This window comes from Gossypium hirsutum, chromosome A10 (assembly GCF_007990345.1).
Source record: "Gossypium hirsutum isolate 1008001.06 chromosome A10, Gossypium_hirsutum_v2.1, whole genome shotgun sequence".
Taxonomy (NCBI): Eukaryota; Viridiplantae; Streptophyta; class Magnoliopsida; order Malvales; family Malvaceae; genus Gossypium; species Gossypium hirsutum.
In genome coordinates, this window is record NC_053433.1 from 83,359,736 (window position 1) to 83,378,857 (window position 19,122).

Genomic DNA, 19,122 nt, shown 5'->3' on the forward strand with positions numbered 1-19,122 from the left:
TTAGGCATAAACCATTTAAAGCCAGTCAGGTGCAGTTAGACTCCCAACCTCACTGGGAAGCTGTTTGGTTGAGTGATTCAGTACAACCAAAATCAGCTATCTCAAAAATCAGCTGGAGCTTTCAGCAGCGGTAAGCTCACTGGTTGAACTTCCATTTATTATTTTACCATTTTACCCTTAAAGTTTCTTTATCAATCTGTTTTTTTTTCAGTTTTGGGGCCAAATTCTGCTGATAACGGGGAAAGAAATACCTCTGCTGCAAGCTGTGTCAACTCCTCCTCAATCGAAGACTGATAAGCCTGTGATTGTAAGTGTTAAGCTCAAATTTATCCCTTTGGAGTCTTCTTGATGCTTTCTGTGTGCCATTTCTTTTCATTTCTGGGTGTATTTATGCATTTTTCTCTCCCACGCCCTGTCACTATCCCCAAACCTCCCTTGTCTCCCAATCTGCTTTCCCCCCTATGGCTTATGCCTTTAATAAAAATCCCTCATTTTTTCCATTCTTAAGACTGACTTCATTCATTGACCCAACTTTATCATCATTCTTTGACCATGGCATCGGTTAGTTCTTGTTTTCTTTTCCTTTCTTTTTGTAATTGATTTCTCCATTTGCAATATGATTTTTGTTCATAGTTTTTTTTCTTCTATTTCTTTTGTTTCAAACTTTGGGTTTTCTTCATTTCTTCGTTGATCCAACAATTGGTGTAACTTTCTGCTTATTTGAGGTTAATTGGATCCTTGGGAAGTACTTTAGTCTTTGAATTTTTCTTCTGAATGTTTGTGCTTATAGTAAGCAATAGATTATATATCTTAGTTTTTTTTTGTTTTAGGGACTGAATTTTACCAATTTCTTTTTTAGTTTGGATAATGCAAATAAACTGAAGAAATTCACACCTTTCTCTTTCCTGATTTTGATGTGGAAAATCCCTTTATTGCATTAATTTTATATATTAGCAGATGTAGTTCTTGTTATGTATTTCTAAAAAACAATGTTGGAAGTGTATCTACCTTTGGTTCATTTTGACTTTGTGGATTGTTGCATTCAATAAGCCATTTTTACTAAAACACGATCCTAGGAACTTGAATCTCTTTATACGTAACTTAACTGATGATAAATCTGATCTTTTTAAACATTGGTTTCATATGACAAAGAGTATTGCTCTGTAATATGATTGGTTTGTCTTGCACTTTTGTCATTCTATTTTCTGGATTTTATGATTCAGTTTATGTTCCTTTGTTCACCTCTTGAAAATTCCAGTACTCAAAAGATGGAAATGTCACTGCATTGATATGGGGAGCATCACCACAATCACGATCTGATCGGCAGAAGGACCGAGTTGAGACAAATCTTGAACAGTTGGCAGCTGCATCAGGTCAAGCTGATATCTTTAAAACTTTGTGCATTTTTTCTTTGTTGTTAATGAATTGACATTTGATTTTGTGTTCATTACAGTATAAAAGAAGATTAGTTCTCTGGTCACTAGTGTTGGCCTTTCCAGTGATTCCTAGTGATGATTTAAATCTTGTAAATCATAGTAAAAGTCTAGAAGAGACTAGTTTTTTGTGTTCGTTAGCAATTGCCTTATTATCTAAAGCTTTAGTTTTTATAAATGTGCTTGCACTGTGTTTAATTTGAAATGATAATTTTTTCTGCTTAGCTGCTTTCACCAAAAGCCATTTTTGGAGCTAACTTGAATTTGTTAATTTCTGCAACTTACACCAAATGTCATTGGCATAAAAACGTAGAGCTAGTATAACTTTTACTAGAAATATCTTTCGTGTGTTCTGATTTAGTGACATGTTCAAGATTCTTAGCTTTGTTGTGAAATTAACTTCAAGATACAGAATGACTGCATCGAGGCAGAACAACACGAGTTATTGGGTGGTACCATTCACATCCCCATATTACTGTTATTCCTTCTCATGTTGATAAGTTTTGAACATTAGTTTTGTTTTTGCGTTAACTTTCTCACTGAGGTGGCCAAAGTTAATTTCGCAATTACTATGCTCTTGTTCCAGGTACTTCTAGCATTTTATTAACCTTCAACTTTCGAATAGGAGGTGTTTTTTCACCCATATAGTTAAAATGGGGTTTAAGAACTCCACAAACAGGTTCATATGCCTGTCAAGTGTTCATTTAGCTATAAATAAGTCAACATTGAAGGATTGAGTCAGCATATATAGTTTGTTAGACATATCACATTCAGCATGCAGATAAACCCTCTTGTGAAATTTTGAACTCTTTTACTAAGTATTGCTGCCATTTATTCTTTGTTTTTTCTGCTTTAATTATCATAAAGTTTGTGAGGCTTAGACCATTTTCTCCTATTGAATCCCTATTCTTCACTAAATCAAGTTTGGTGTCTAGTGCATGACTCTTTTGTCCTTTTGGAGTTGTATTCTCAATTGAGTTTTGGTTTTACCTGTTGAATTTAAGGTTGATTTAGATTTGTTTTCTATACTAGGTTAGATAAGTCAAAGTAAACAGGAGGGGTCTGAAAGAGGGACGGGATTACAAAATTCGTCAACTATTTCTGTAAGCTCACAAATTCTCCTTGTATAAGACAATAGAAATTATATTTAGTGGGGACACTTCTGACATGCAGGAACAAATAGATTATGTTCGTTTCTAACCATTATCAGATAATTTAGAGGTGTCAAGGACATAGAGATCTGCTGCATTAGTTGTGGAAATTAGAGGGATTGCTAAGATAAAAATTGTTTGTGCTGATTGACGCACGGTGTTAGAAAAAGTTACTAAGCAGAGCCTGTATAAGATCAGTGTGCTTGCTATTAGCATTCAGTAGGAATAGGAACAGTTGCATTTCAAAGATTAGTGGAAGTACAAGTCCATCAATTATATCTTATGAAATGTTGAGATTCTTTTTATTATATCGTTTGTTAGATGTAACTGTTGTTCTTATTTAACTCTTTCTCTCTTTAAAGGCTCAACATAAGAAAGTTGGTGAGAAATCTCTTCTTTCAATTTCTTCATTAGTGCAGGTAAGAAATTTACTTCCACAACTCTATGATTCTGATTCCAATTGTATCATTAGTTTTTGTATCACTAATTTCACTATTGATTCTCAGTAATATTAATAATCTTGATGGTTTTATGTTGTATCTCATTAAGCTTCTGATAAAGAAGGAAACTACTCCAAGCTTGAGTTAAATATGTGTTGCAACAAGTGATTAGAACTTGTAGGCTACGCTGAAGACCAACGATTGGGTTTATTAGTGGTTTAATGTTAATCTTTTAGGTTTCTTCTGATGAAATGGGATCACTTTGTATTGAGTGTTAAATTGTGTGACTGATTAAGAAACTGACTTAACCATACATGCTTTCTGGTAATACCAACATGGTTATTCATTGTGATCCTAGTTGATGCTTTTTAGATATTTTGGGTAAAAAATGTAGGGAAGTTAGAAGAATTCCAGTTGCCATGCTGAAAGTAGAGATGCAGCAGGTTGGTGAAATGTTTTTAATTTCACATAGATTTGGCTTCTTTATACGTTTTCTTGATCTTTTGCAGTAAATTTTGTGGGACACAGCACTATGCAGTGTTCAACTTTGATGAGACTAACGTTAGATGAGCCATCAATTTTGTTTTATCTTTCCATAGTGAAGTTATGTTCCTAGCCTTCTTTTATTTTTGAGTGGCTGCATTTTTTATGCTTCACTTGTGCGTCTACTGGTGTGTGTGTCTGTGTTATAGCTGAACCATAAAAAAGTTGTTCCTTTAATTTTCTTAATAGTTTATATAATTTGAACTCTATTCATATTATGGGTTTTCTGGCAAAATGCTTCCAATTATGCATCCTTTTGGTTGACAAAAATGTGTTTGGGTTGCATTCTATAAACTAAATATCTGTACTACTATTATCGTGGTATATCTCCACTGAGATTATTATTGAGCATGCTAGGTTGTTTGCATTCCTATTGTTTTCATACCTTTAGGTATATCACTACCTTGTAGGTATATCATTAATATCATGCTCGGAATAATTCAACGGCACTTAGCCTGCTAGATTTAACCTGAATTCATTTCAACGGCAACTAGCCTGCTAGGCTCTTAGCCTGAATATCACACATAGTAATTTCATTCACTTTATAGCATTGACTAATATCCAATTTCATAATGCATTCGGTCATTACATGATACAATATATTTAAGTTACCATTCACTTATATTAATTCATAGCACATTCGGCTATCACCCTTAGCCATTACTAGATTCATACTCATATCATTTACCCTTGCTTCTCCGAAATACAATTGTCATTTATCATTCTCTATAAACTCTTAACATATAATTCATTGCCATCCACAATTCAATTAAACATATTAGCCTTTTCGGTTCATAACGTAAATAAATTTAAATATGATTGGTAATCTTAATGCTTGAGTTACTTTTCTGTTGTAGGTACATCATTTTGAGCTGCAATTTTGATAGAGGTGAATCGAGTTCTTCTAACAGTGAAAGTGACCTTGAAATTGCAATGTTAAGGGAAACCATTGCAAATAGTTTAATGAATCAATATTTGTAAAAACAAATTTGTATCAAAACCTAATTTCTAGTAATAATGAAACTTGTTATGTCTTATGTTAATATATATATTTTTTTTATTGAAAATCATTCGTTTAGATACTTCCAAGTATAATGTTACTATTTCCGAAAATAATATTTATCATTGTTATAAAAGAATATTTAACTATAAAAAATTAAAAATTATTATCATTTTATCTAATAAATAATTTAAATTGATTATATAATTCATTAAAATATTTATAATAAAATATTAAAAGATACATTTTAATATTTTATTAAATAAATTTATAAATTCACATATTTTAATAATTTTATATAAGTAAAATAATTTAAAATTTTCTATTATATATCAATTCTAATATGATGTTCTTAATAGTCATTTTTCATTTTTACCTCACCACTACAGCTGCGTTTGAATCCAAACACACAGTCTACCGTTGTTTCTAATCTCACCGCTACAGTATCCAATCTCACCGCTACAGTAATTAATCTCACCGCCACCGCTGTTTTTAAACTCACCAAACACACCGCCCATCCAAATTAAGCCTTAGCCGTGTGTGATTAATATTTACCGTTTGAAAGAAAAAGACAATTAAAACAGTGTCTAAATCCAGGCATTTCTTTTTTGGCAACTTCATTAAAATATTGCTTTTTTTAGTTCCTTTCTAATAGGCTGATACTGTATAATTTCCACCGTCTGTTCTTTTTCCATCTCTTTTCTTCATCCTGCTCTTCCATGGCGGTTCTCTCGACTTCTCACTTACCATTGTACTGTTCAAAGTGTAACACCCCTTACCCGTATCCAACACCGGAATAGGGTACGAGGCATTACCAAAACACATACACTTGTAAACGTATTTAACCGAGTTATAAAATTTCATCAAAATTAAAACTTTCAAAAATAATTAACATGTTTCTATAACTTTTCACAATATATTCTCAAAATATTATAATCATAATAATTAGGGCTTGCGAGACCCGATACATACTCATGCAATTTAATGCTTCATTTCCATTTCATTCAATTCGCAATTTCTCATGCTCATAATTTAAGTCATATCACTAGAAATTTCCATTTAATTCACGTACAATTCAATGACATCAAATTCAAAACTAATACGTATTTACCATTTAACTCAATGTTTATTGATTATACCATTCAATAACACATTTATGAAATTCTCAATTTAGCAATGAAAATATCACTTTAGTTTGAATAACAACATCGTCCTGATATAAATACACTACCACTTATCCATTTACTTTAATTCTTTTGGGCCCATTTGTCACTTATCATCCTTAATCAAATTAGGGAACGGTCAAGGAAAATTGAGTACTTCACTTTCACTTTGCCATAGTATAACTATGGTCTTACGTATGATCACTTATCACTTGTCCCTTGATCAGATAAGTGTAGCCACTTATCACTTTGTTTCTTGATCAGATAAGTGTAGCCACTTATCACTTTGTCTCTTGATCAGATAAGTGTAGCTAAAGCTATCACTTATCACTTTGTCTCTTGATCAGATAAGTATAGCCGAAGCTATCACTTATCACTTTTCACTTGTCACTTGATCAGATAAGTGTAGCCGAAGCTATCACTTATCACTTTCCACTTGTCACTTGATCAGATAAGTGTAGCTGAAGCTATCACTTATCACTTTGTTACTTGATCAGATAAGTATAGCCGAAGCTATAACTTATCACTTTATCACTTGATCAGATAAGTATAGCCGAAGCTATTACTTATCACTTTATCACTTGATCAGAAGTACTCAAATCCGGCGTTCCGCTCAATTTGATCATTTATTCATATATCAGGCTTACCAACATGTGTTAATTCATAAATCATTCATGGTATTATTTCATGCCAAATCATATACTGAATATACCATACACACATACTATGAAACTTTATTTTCACACATGAGCTTAAATCATGACCAATAATGCACAAAAATAAGCATCATTCATATTTCATCGTTTATGAGTTATAATCAAACATATGACCATTTATACACGAATCATTCATATATTTCCCAATTTTCCTCCTCCTCCTCTCCATTCCACATCCTTAATGTGTATAACACACTTAAACAACATTAACCATAATTTCAATATTCACTAACATGTATATTCAAAGCTGTTTATCCGAGTCAGAGTAACTAAATTATTTTTATCCGGAGCTACAGAGCTCCAAATTAAGATCCGTTAATTTTACCTGAAACTAGACTCACATATCTTCATACCATAAAATTTTCATAATTTTTGGTTCAGCAAAATAGTACAGTTTATTCTTTAAAGTTTCCCCTGTTTCGCTGTCTGACAGTTCCGACCACTCTTCACTAAAAATTAATTATCTCATTGTACAGAATTCGGATGATGTTTTAGCTTGTTTCTTCTAAAAATAGACTCATTAAGGATTCTAACCATATAAACTATAACTCATAATCATTTTTGTACAATTTTTAATTATTTTCCAAAGTCAGAACAGGGGAACCCGAATTCATTCTGACCTTGTCTCACAAAATCTATTATATCTCATGATTTACAATTCCATTGCTCACATCATTTCTTTTATAAGAAACTAGACTCAATAAGCTTTAATTTCATATTTTATTCATCCTCTAATTCAATCTCTACAATTTTTGGTGATTTTTCAAAGTTACACTACTGCTGCTGTCCAAAACTGCTTTAGTGCAAAATGTTGATTTCCATTTTGCCCCAAATTTCACAGTTTATACAATTCGGTCCTTTCTCAATTAACCCCTCAATTAATCTAATTTTCTCAATTAGTACTTTACTAGACATTATAAGTTGTTACACAACTATTGAAATTCAGAATTGCCACATATAACTCTATCTTCAAACTCTTTTACTATTAGGTCCCAAACATTCACTTTCTATTCAATTCTTTCAATAAAATCAGCATATGAACAATTTAAAGCTCTAATTTCATGCTAAATCATCATATACTTCCAGCACATATTCATATCAACTTTCAACTTCTTTCATAAAATCAAAAACTAATGAATTTAACAAGTGGGCCTAGTTGTAAAAGTCATAAAAATACAAAAATTTCAAGAAATAGTCAAGAATTGAACTTACTTGTAATAAAAATATGAAGAATCAGCTTGAAGAAGCCCTTCCATGGTGTTTTAGCTGATGGGAATTCAGAAAAATGAAGAGAAATCTAGATAATTCCACTTGGGTCCTAACTTTATTAAGCAAATTTTGCAATTTTCCAATTTTGCCCTTAATTCTCCTTACTTTCTTGCTGATTTCATGCCTCTGCCGTCCAGCCCGAATAGACCTTGGGTCTATTTCTTTTAAGCCCTCTTCCTTTTATCATTTAAGCTATTTAATCATTTCCCAAAATTTTACATTTGTTACAATTTAGTCCTTTTTGTTCAATTAATTATCGGAACTTTAAAATTTCTTAACGAAACTTTAATACTAACTTTTTAACACTCCATAAATATTTATAAAAATATTTATGGCTCAGTTTAAAATCCCCGAGGTCTTGATACCTCATTTCGATTCTAATTATTTAATATTTATTTCTAGTGCACTATTCACTATTTCAAAAATTTTCCTAACTTCATATTTAACTTATACTTGCTAAATTAATAATATTTTCTACCCATTTGTCGAATTTAGTGATCTCGAATCACCGTTCCGGCACCTCTGAAAATTCAAGCCATTACATTTTTTTTTTCGTCGGATTTGTGGTCCCGAAACCACTGTTCCGACTAAGCCTAAAATCGGGCTATTACAACTCTGAATATTAGCTGCAGGTGTTGAAGATGCTCAAGGCTGCAAAACCCCTAGGATTAGTTGGTTTGCATGACCCTTCTTTCCCCGGAGATTCACATCTTTACAGGTTATGAAATTTGTTAGCGTACACAATCAAGGGGCTGAAGCAAGTTGGATGCTAAATTTGTCTTCCATATCTCAGCCAATTGATACTTCTCCAAGTTGCCATTTCCGTTCATTTCTTCCTCAGATTTGAACCTTCATTGCATTTGCTTGATTTTGTTAATGACAAACACTTGTTTTTAGATATATCGTCACTTTGCTGCTCATTTTTTCCCCCTTCTAAACTTCGATTGAAGAGTGGTGATAACATAAGACGAAGTCATTACTTTGTCTTGTCCCAAATTATGGGGTCAGCCCGAGCAGCTATGATTCATTTCCAGAAACCTTAGGAGGGTGTATTCACAATTGGCAAGGGCCAAGAAATAAAAGAATCTGTGCTAATAGGGTTTCTACTAAAAGCTTACTATCTACCTAGAAATGAATGGGTGGTGAGCAACCAGCTTGGTTTATATTCGACTAAAAATCTTCTGGTAGTTGGAGATTTTCTTGTAGAACTTGATTTTGTGAGAGAAATGATTAAGTTCCAACTAAGGTCAATTATTTCTGAAGATTTACCTTCTCAAGTTATAAGGATGTGAAAGTTTTAAGTGACAAGTGAAAAGTGATAAGTGATAGCTTCGGCTATACTTATCTGATCAAGAGACAAAGTGATAAGTGATAGCTTTAGCTACACTTATCTGATCAAGAAACAAAGTGATAAGTGGCTACACTTATCTGATCAAGGGACAAGTGATAAGTGATCATACGTAAGACCATAGTTATACTATGGCAAAGTGAAAGTGAAGTACTCAATTTTCCTTGACCGTTCCCTAATTTGATTAAGGATGATAAGTGACAAATGGGCCCAAAAGAATTAAAGTAAATGGATAAGTGGTAGTGTATTTATATCAGGACGATGTTGTTATTCAAACTAAAGTGATATTTTCATTGCTAAATTGAGAATTTCATAAATGTGTTATTGAATGGTATAATCAATAAACATTGAGTTAAATGGTAAATACGTATTAGTTTTGAATTTGATGTCATTGAATTGTACGTGAATTAAATGGAAATTTCTAGTGATATGACTTAAATTATGAGCATGAGAAATTGCGAATTGAATGAAATGGAAATGAAGCATTAAATTGCATGAGTATGTATCGGGTCTCGCAGGCCCTAATTATTATGATTATAATATTTTGAGAATATATTGTGAAAAGTTATAGAAACATGTTAATTATTTTTGAAAGTTTTAATTTTGATGAAATTTTATAACTCGGTTAAATACGTTTACAAGTGTATGTGTTTTGGTAATGCCTCGTACCCTATTCCGGTGTTGGATACGGGTAAGGGGTGTTACACAAAGCCTGAGTCAGGCTGTTCTTGGAAACCCATTTGTTTCCCAGTAAAGATAGGAACACCCAACCGCAATGTCCCCAAGAAATTGGTGCTCTCTTCAAGGAGTGTCGATGAAAATATCTCTAACAACACTTCCTCCGCAAATGCCTCTGTTCCTTCGACCCCCTCTCGAAAAAAGTACTATGTTATCTAATCCACTCCTTTTCACATTGGCATTCGATGTCGAAGCCATTGTTACTCATGTTTTCAATTTCATTGTTCTATTTTTTTTTGCCTACTTACTGTATTATTGCTAGCTTTGGTTTCTTCATAACTATGCACTTGACCTTGTATTTTGGCATTTACTTTCTGTTCTTGGGAAGTGAAAAGCGAGAAGAACATATTATTAAAAACCTTAAATCTAAGTTTTTGTAAATATTAAAATGCATAGTTTTGTTTTCTATTTTATATGGAATAGTAATGCTTAACGGTTTGCTATTCGTTGACGGCAATGTCAATGGGTTATGGGGTGTTTTGCAAAAATCTATGGGACAAATTCTCCTTGTTGATATATTGGATCCTTTAGCTTATTTGGATAATTATAGGGATTAGGACACATATTAGCTTGCAATTCATGCGCTCATGTTTAGTCTATTGAACTATAGAGTTTGGGTTTTATGATTTAAATCAGTGTTTTTGCTACTGTGTCGTTGTTTCTTAAATGGATGATTATGAATAATTTAATGCTGAAAGTCCAGCACTAAGCTGCTGCTAGGTAGAAGTAGAACCTATGTTGCTCCGATTTTCATTTTTCTTAAAGCATCCGAGTCCGACATCTATGTATTATCCGAGTTTGATTTATATTTAAATATGGGTAGGGTAACATGATCCTCCAAGGACCCCTAATACATGAAAAAACTTAGCAATTTGAATATGCTTGACTTTGGATTTTGGAACATACACATACTTGAGTACGAGTAACATAGGTTAGAACTTCAAGCTATTTCTCCTGGTTTTGAATCTGTTACTAGTTGAACCTTCTTTCCAAAACTTGGTTATTGTTTGATAGTATTTGGATGTACTGGTGGGAGCAATGTTGTGTTCGTTTGCTTTCTTTCCATGGTCCATATGCTTATGTATGTCTCCCTATTGCCTTCACAATGATGATCCAAGGGTGAGGCAGCACACGATTTCAGTGTTTGTTGGTGACGAAAGTGGAATGATTAATAGAATTGCCAGAGTTTTTGCAAGGAGAGGGTACAACATCGAGTCCCTTGCAGTTGGTCTGAACAAAGATAAGGCACTTTTTACCATTGTTGTCTCTGGTACTGAAAGAGTGCTGCAACAAGTTATAGAGCAATTACAAAAGCTTGTCAATGTCTGGAAGGTACAATATTACCTCGAACTATTCATTTTATATGCATTTTGGCTCTTGTTAAGCTGATATTCCCAAGATGGGAAATTTTTTTTTTCTTAATTCAATGTTTTTCACTCTTTCTGAAATTTGTCTGATAGCTCTTATTAGTGCAAGCAAAAAGATTTAAAGTTTTAAGTACCTCTAGATTATCTGTTAGAATCTATATTACTTGGACTTGGGTTTAGTGTTGAATGTGGTATGTGTCTGATGTGTTTGACAAGGGTATGGTCAGTTTTTCCATTTGGAGAATCATACCCATTTCTTATCGTCAGATATGTGTTGGATACGAGTGAGAAAATGGATATTTTAGGAAAAATTGAAGTGTTGGAGCAATAGATTAGAATATCTTAAAAGTGGTAGATAACATTCTTAAAATAGTACCTTCTAATCTCATTATTTTCCATCCACTCTTAGATGAATATACCTTTCTTTTTCAGCAAGGTACTAAGTAATTGTTTCTCTCTGCGTTTGTTTTCCCCTTTTCGCTTCCATCTTTTTGAAATATTGTTTGTTTTACATTTTAATTTCTCAAATTACTACTTTTAATCTGATGAGCAGGTTGAAGATCTTTCAAATGAGCCCTTGGTTGAACGTGAGCTAATGCTAATAAAAGTGAAAGCAGATCCACAGTTCAGAGCAGAGGTAAATATACAATGACTTTTAGAATGTTAATTCTATGTTTGGGAATATGAATTTGAGAGTTTGTATTTAGATTTCATTTGCTAGTAAATGATGAGAATGGAATGCATATATTATGTACAAGTCAATTGAGTTAATATGGTTATATATTTGAAATTTCAAAACACTAATGTCTATAAGAATTTCAAATTTACTACTAAAAAGGCATCCAACAAATCCATGAATTTAAAAAATAGTTATGGATGTTAAATTATATGTGTTTTATTTGACAACTTGTAGTATTTTTGTAATTCAAATCATTTTTTGAAATTCAAGTTCTCAAACATATCATAGGAGTTTCTTCTAAAATCTTGTTTACTTTTTCTTTTTTCTTCCTTTTATTGGTCAATCTTTTATTGCTTATCAGGTCATGTGGTTAGTGGACATCTTCAGGGCAAAGATTGTGGATATCTCAGAAAGCTTACTAACTATTGAGGTAATAATGGCAGAAATAACCTCTTTTCATGCCCATTCTTTTCTTGCTTCTCAAATCCCAAATATGTGTAAAGTTACATAAGTTTGAGTTTGGATACTGTAGTTTTCTTATTCTGATTTCTTAGAGAAATTATCTGTTATGTTACTTGGACTTGGGTGCAAGTACCATATACTGGCATATTTTGCTTTTCTCTGTACTTCAATGATTATTGGAGAGTCATATCTTTATATCCATATCCAAAATTGTGTTGGACAAGGGAGTCTGATATGGGTATTTTAAGAAAAATGAAGAGTTGGAGCAACATAGATTATATGATTGGGAGTGACAATAGATTATCTTGTTGTTGGGAGTCCACGTTGACTGAGAAGGAAGAACTTTTAGTAGCCATAGTGGCCAGACTAGAAACTAGCGTGAGTAGCTGAAGTATATAGATAATGACTGGTTGTTTTGAGAACCAGTAAAAGAAACCTCCACTTCTAATTTCTATTTGGAGTGCTTAGTAGATAATTTTTTGTTTCGAGCATAAGTCTTTATAGATATGGAGGTTATCTACCCCTCTCTTACAGAGCTTTAGGATGGAGCTTTTTTTTTATTGGGGTGGGGCGGGTGGGTGGGAAGGGGGATGATGGGATTCATTCTATTCTTGCAATGTTGAATCACAAGTTACTTATCATGTGTTGAACCCAGGTAACTGGAGATCCTGGCAAGATGGTTGCTGTGCAAACAAATTTAAGGAAGTTTGGGATAAAAGAAATTGCTAGAACAGGAAAGGTAATAAGCTTTCCTATAAATTATTTTGATAATTTTCTAGTTGGTACTTTACAATTCTTCAACCAATCAACTTCTTGTATTCACTATCTCCTATTAGATTGCTCTTAGAAGGGAAAAAATGGGTGCGTCTGCTCTTTTCTGGAGATTTTCAGCAGCTTCTTATCCAGATCTTCATGAAAAAGTACCTGCTAATGGTCTTAATGGGGCCAGAGCTAGATCAGTATCTAATGAGGCTGATGTTTCTGGAGGAGTAAGCATTCTTTTAGCTTTCATTTTGGTGTTTCTGGGGCCAGAGCTAGATCAGTATCTAATTTCTTTGTGTTGGAACATGCTGTATCTCTGGTTATCTTAATAGTGATTATCCATCATGATTTTGTGACTGTAAGCTCTAAACAAGGGGATAAAATCAAATTAGGGCTTGTCGATTGCACCATATAGGATTATAGTAGAAAGAAACATGTTTGTTGATGTTTCCAACTTTCATGGATTGTGCCTTTCTATCCTTATATAACCCTTCAATTCCATATAATATCTGTCCCAAAATCTCTAGTTTATGTGTTATCTGCTGCTCATGCAGGGAGATGTTTATCCAGTAGAGGACGGTTTTACAATCAATCATGTACTTGATGCTCATTGGGGGTTCATTGATGACAGTGTAAGAATGCTTGTTACTGATCTATACTCATCTATACTCATTCTTCTTAGAGTAAGTCATCAGCTTCATGTCTTGTGAAATGGTGTAGTAGATATTGAGTTTGGTTTGGCTTTGAAGTTTCCTCGTTTTAGAACATGCTTGGGTGTCTTTGGTCTATGTGCGAAGGGCTGCTATAGTGTAAAAAGAGGCCAGCATAGTAGTAACTGACCTAGCTTGAAAGTATGGAAATCCTGTCCTTGTAAATTAGATGCATTCAACTTCTTTTTGGCTTTTGAACTTGCTCTCAACTTATAATCATGTTATATATTAGTGAATTGTTCTTTGGACTCAATGGAACCCACCAAGATAAAATGCAGTAGATTTTGAATGCTGTCGCTACCTCTTCCAGAGGAACTTTCTTATTTCTTCCCAACCCCACCGATTAAAACCCACTTGTTTGCCACCTCTAGTTATCACTCTTAGATCAACTCAGATCTTAACTCATTTATTTTGTTCTGATAGGAAACTCAGCTGTCTCCCTTAATGTCATGCTGGGCAATACTGATGTATTTCGAGAAAAGAATCTCTAAACTTTTAAGGCTTTTTTGAATTTGTTGAAAAGGATAACCAGATATAAGCTGAATTGAATTTTGGTTAACTTGTATAATTTCCAAATTCCCAGCTCATAAATACTGAACTAGAGTATAAAATGTATCTCTTTGGTAAGCTAGTCTATTTTAGCTTAAGAAACTAATACCTTTTGCTACTATTCTTTTCGGACAAGTGGACTTCAATCTCATACTTTATCCATGATTGTAAATGACTCTCCGGGAGTCCTAAACAATGTTACAGGGGTTTTTGCTCGAAGAGGCTATAATATTCAGGTGGATTTCCTGTTGTTATTTCTTCTCTCTCTCCTCCTGTTCTTCTTTTCACAGTTCCTCAACTGCTGAATCGTCTTTAATATCATCAGAGTTTGGCTGTTGGGCATGCTGAAACTGAGGGGCTCTCCCGCATTACAACTGTTATCCCTGGTACAGATGAATCAATTAGCAAGTTGGTGCAGCAACTTTATAAGCTAGGAGATCTCCATGAGGTGAGATTATTTGGAAGGGTTACTAGTAAATTATTTTATGGGTAATGAATAAAATAGCTTGAGAATGAGAAATCCGGAGTATTTGTTAGAGCTGCATATGAGATGATGTGGCACTCTAGATTTATAAGCAGTAGATCTTCATGAGGTGAGATCATTTGGGAGGGTGCTTGAAATTAATTGTAAAATATTTTTTGGGCAATGAATGAAATAGCTCGAGAACGAGAATTGTGGATATTTGATAGAGCTGCATGACTTGATGCAGCATTCTAAATTTTTTAATCTTTCGCTATGATATTTGTCAGAGATGACATCTATGTTACTTGGACGTGGGGTTTGGTACCAGATACAGATATGCTCAATTTTTCTTAGTTCTTTCATATATTTGGGAACCATATTCCCATATCCATTTCCATATGTGTAGGATACGGATGGTGGATACATATTAGGGAAAACGAAAGAGTCTGAACAACATAGGATAAGAAAACGAAAGAGTCTGAACAACATAGGATAATGTTATCCACTGAATTGTACAAAGCAATCTCTTAGCCAGTCCCATGCTTATGGCTTTTTTAGATATCTTATGTGAGCCAATGGCTGACAATCATCAACTTCTCAGGTACAGGATCTTACCCACTTGCCATTTGCTGAACGAGAGTTAATGTTGATAAAGATTGCTGTGAATGCTGCTGCTCGACAAGATGTCCTCGACATTGCCAACATTTTTAGGGCCAATGCTGTTGATGTTTCTGGCCACACAATCACTCTCGAGGTAAATGTCCTTTCTGAGACTTTAGTTTGGTTTTATTTCCATCAAATACATAGCCTTACAACTACAATTATACATTTTTTTGCAAGTCATCATTCGGGTATAGGAATATCAGGAGTTGTCATTATTTTCTGCAAAAGTAAATTCCTTCTTGACTCAGCAAACAAAGGCTGTCTTTTCGGATATATGAACCTTCATATAGCCTTGGCTAATTTGGTTGGCATCCTGCATAGCTGATATCATTTGGGAAAAGTCATCAAATGAAAGAAATAAAGATTCAACTGGAACTTTAGCTTTGCTGTTGAAAAAATATTTAATTGTGACATTGCCATAGGCTGAACCATGTTTGAGTACTGGTGAGGAAGCCATGTTTTCAATATTCAAATTGTTCTGATACCTAGTGATTGATTTATTGAATGATCAAATTTCCTCTTCTTCAGTTTTGCCAGAGGCAATACGGTGGGTGGTAATTGCTAGTAATTTTGCAAACATTATCCTGAGCAAAATATCATGCACACCCATTTTGACACTTGTTTTTGCATTCTTGCTGTTCTTTAGAAGCAAGGAGACAAAAGAATGGAAGATTAATAGATTATGATTCTTAATCTGTTGCCTTTGTTTTGTGTGAACGTTGATGTCTGATGTTTGTTTAGCAGGCTTTAACTACATCTGCATCTAATAGCTTTTGTTTGACTGCGGATACTGATAACTATGGTTTTGATGCTTGTTCCAGTTAACGGGAGATCTAGACAAGTTGGTTGCACTGCAGAGATTGCTGGAGCCCTATGGCATTTGTGAGGTCAGTTTTCATTTGATATATCTACCTGCACATTCTTATGTTTAACATGTTAGATCATTGACATGTGGTTTCATGAATTGCAAAACTTCATGGTATATTTCTTCTCTTTTTTCCATATTTAGGTTGCTCGAACTGGTCGTCTAGCATTGGTGCGAGAGTCAGGTGTGGACACCAAATATCTCCGTGGATACTCTTTGCCTTTATAAGTTTTTGAGAATTTTCAATGTACTTTTTGAGAATCAATTTTGTAAAGTTTGAACAATCAAACTCTGGTTAGAGCTTGATTCTTGTTATTAGTCAATGTTTAATATATAATTGGTTATGAAGAAAATATTGAAAAACAATGTTCCATTTATAAGATATAAGGATGCTTGTTCTAAATCCCTTTTATTCATCAAACAGTCTATCCGTTCTTATAGCACAGCTTTTAGTTACATGAATCATGAGAGACTACTGCTAACTGTTTCCCGACATTCAGAGCGGTCTCAAGGCCTTTGGTTATGTCTATGTTATTTTCCCTTGTTTGATGTAAGGTATAATCATTTCTAGAAACTTGGTACCCTTCGATTTGGATCCTTTTCACTACAATGTTCATCAAGTTGTGCATTCCTTCAGGCTGCTCATTGTTTTACTTTGAGATCATTCCACATACTGCAATACGACCATGGATCCTCATGTTTATCAGCACTGCATTCAGCATCTTCCCCCCGACGTTTTCAAAGTACATATCAATTCCTCGTGGAAAATACCTGGCAAAAGATACTGCACTTGGGATGATTACAGAAAAAAAAAATTGCATCTTGGCTCCTTATGACGAACTTTTTTATTTGATTTCTTTTTTACATTGTTACTGACCCTTTCAGTGCAGCAACCAAGTCTGGCTTTTGTAGTTGAACGCCACATCGAAACTGAACTTATTCTTCAGCAACTCAACCTTTGATATGGGTGTAATGGCAAAAAACCAAGACATGCAACGGTATATGATATGGGAAAAAATAGAAAATAACTTGAAACATGATTATGATATAATAAAATATATGAATTATCAGGTATAAAATTCACTTTACGGTATATGATATGGGAAAAAATAGAAAATAACTTGAAACATGATTATGATATAATAAAATATATGAAGTATCAGGTATAAAACTCACTTTCTCTTTGCTTCCAGCACTTCCAACAACATAGCAACCTAACCATTTAGCAAATTGGCCAACAAGCTGGCCAACTGCTCCAGATGCTGCTGATACATAGACATAATCCCATTTTTTAGGGGAACAAACCTCATAAAAACCAGCATAAGCAGTCAAACCTGGCATACCTGTGATCACAACAATTACTCAATTAGATGAGCACAAGGACATCTCAAAGTAAAATAGAACTGTGTTACTTCATACTCTTTATTTTGTTTGAATTCCTCATGTTTGGTACATATTTGGATACAAGTATAGGAATATAACTTTCAAAGATTTTTCCAAATACATACAAAAGAAAAGTTGAACGTACCTTTTCAATAAAAGAGCAATGTGAATCATTTGTATAAATGATCATAGTTCGTGTTGGAATAAATTTGCCTTAACTTAAAAGAAACGAAGAAAAAGGCTAGGAGAAAAGAAAGATGGAAACAATTGCTGGTGAAAGTGTATTTTCTATTCAACTGAAAACTAGTGTTTATATGGAAAATCATTAACTAAAAATAGACTACTTAAAAGATTCATAATCTCTATAAAATCTTTAAAAATCAGAAAAAAATAAATATTGCTAAAATTAACTAGATTATTCTGTTATAGTAGCTGAAGCAAACCTTAAACACTTCTCCTTGCTTTAGTTGCTTCAAATTCCAAGTTCCTAACTAAGAAACTCAAAATTTATTCTTGCTAGCTCTTTCTTGCTTGGTCAGTGCAGCATTTTGATTTGCCTAGACTTTTCAGACAACTTAGCAATAGTAGCTAACCCCTTCTCAAATTTATTAGCAAGGTCACGAACAGAGAAGTGATTTTGCTGCTCCAACAACAATGCAATCTCACATGCAACAATCTCTTTCATGGACAGAACTTTAGGATCTCCTTTGACATTCGCAATATGATTATTTGCCTTAATTTTGCAGTTGGGAAAATGGCTAAAGCAAATAATACATCAGCTGATACAATTGGAAGTGCTTTCTTTTGCACAGTATCGCTAAAATTTCAACTTACCTCGTCATTGTTCTGAATCTACTTCCATTGAGAGATGGAGTCTTGTGAGGTCCAGCCACATCAGTGTATTAATTGCATCTTCTCAATAGCTCTCCAAGTTGATTTCTTGAATGCAAGTCTCGATTGCTTTCCTTGTTGGCAAGCTCTACAACCTGGAATTCCAGATTCAAGACAAGAAGACTTTGAATCAATTCCTTTCTTTCCAAATTCACAATAGTTGTATGGTTGAAATGTCCAAGCCTCTTGTGCCAAACTTTAGCATGCCGTTTGTTGCAGAGAATGTGGCTTGCTCTTCCTCCTATGGGTCAAGTGCAAAACTCTTCCTTTTTATTTTTACTTTGAATACATCGTTATCATTTTTATCTTTGATTAAATACTGATTTGTTTGAAAGATAACTTTGAAACCCTTTTGAACTAACTCGCCAACACTTAATAAATTTTGACTAATGTTAGGTACGCGCCTTTTCCCTTGACTGCAATGTACTCACCATTGTCAACCTTTACTTGGGAAACTACTAAAGTGTAAAATTCTTCCTCTAATGGATCAAGTGTAAAACTCTTCCCTTCTATTTTTACTTTAAATA

At 33.7% G+C, this 19,122-nt stretch overlaps 1 protein-coding gene, 1 long non-coding RNA gene and 1 pseudogene across 14 annotated transcripts; 2 read left to right on the forward strand and 1 right to left on the reverse strand.

Annotated features, from left to right (window-relative positions):
* LOC107896888 (uncharacterized) lies at nt 1-4,604 on the forward strand. Of its 12 annotated transcripts, none has more exons than XR_005903312.1 (5): nt 1-130; nt 212-307; nt 1,259-3,467; nt 3,534-3,627; nt 4,425-4,604. It is a non-coding gene; the product is annotated as an uncharacterized lncRNA (long non-coding RNA). The 12 variants fall into 12 exon arrangements; XR_005903315.1 differs by having other exon boundaries at nt 1,259-2,536; nt 2,947-3,003; nt 3,134-4,604; XR_005903314.1 differs by having other exon boundaries at nt 1,259-2,019; nt 2,466-2,536; nt 2,947-4,604.
* A 5,171-nt stretch (nt 4,605-9,775) lies between these two features.
* Nucleotides 9,776-16,739, forward strand: LOC107896886 (acetolactate synthase small subunit 2, chloroplastic). Of its 2 annotated transcripts, XM_016822186.2 has the most exons (11): nt 9,776-11,133; nt 11,722-11,805; nt 12,209-12,277; nt 12,965-13,048; nt 13,146-13,298; nt 13,626-13,701; nt 14,430-14,566; nt 14,656-14,778; nt 15,395-15,547; nt 16,278-16,343; nt 16,466-16,736. In XM_016822186.2, the coding sequence occupies exons 1-11, from the start codon at nt 10,840-10,842 to the stop codon at nt 16,547-16,549; spliced, it is 1,323 nt and encodes a 440-aa protein (XP_016677675.1). In that variant the 5' UTR covers nt 9,776-10,839; the 3' UTR covers nt 16,550-16,736. The 2 variants fall into 2 exon arrangements, with proteins under 2 accessions (XP_016677675.1, XP_016677674.1); XM_016822185.2 differs by lacking the exon at nt 14,430-14,566 and having other exon boundaries at nt 13,626-13,703; nt 16,466-16,739.
* A 31-nt stretch (nt 16,740-16,770) lies between these two features.
* Nucleotides 16,771-18,881, reverse strand: LOC107896887 (NADPH-dependent oxidoreductase 2-alkenal reductase-like; annotated as a pseudogene).
* Between the last annotated feature and the right edge of the window lie 241 nt (nt 18,882-19,122).

Excerpts from the sequence above, each read along its gene's own strand:
- LOC107896886 (XM_016822186.2), top strand. The coding sequence starts at position 10,840 with ATGTTGTGTTCGTTTGCTTTCTTTCCATGGTCCATATGCTTATGTATG. Across the intron at positions 11,134-11,721 it reads AGCTTGTCAATGTCTGGAAG|GTTGAAGATCTTTCAAATGA; the intron begins GTACAATATTAC and ends TCTGATGAGCAG. Across the intron at positions 13,049-13,145 it reads AAATTGCTAGAACAGGAAAG|ATTGCTCTTAGAAGGGAAAA; the intron begins GTAATAAGCTTT and ends ATCTCCTATTAG.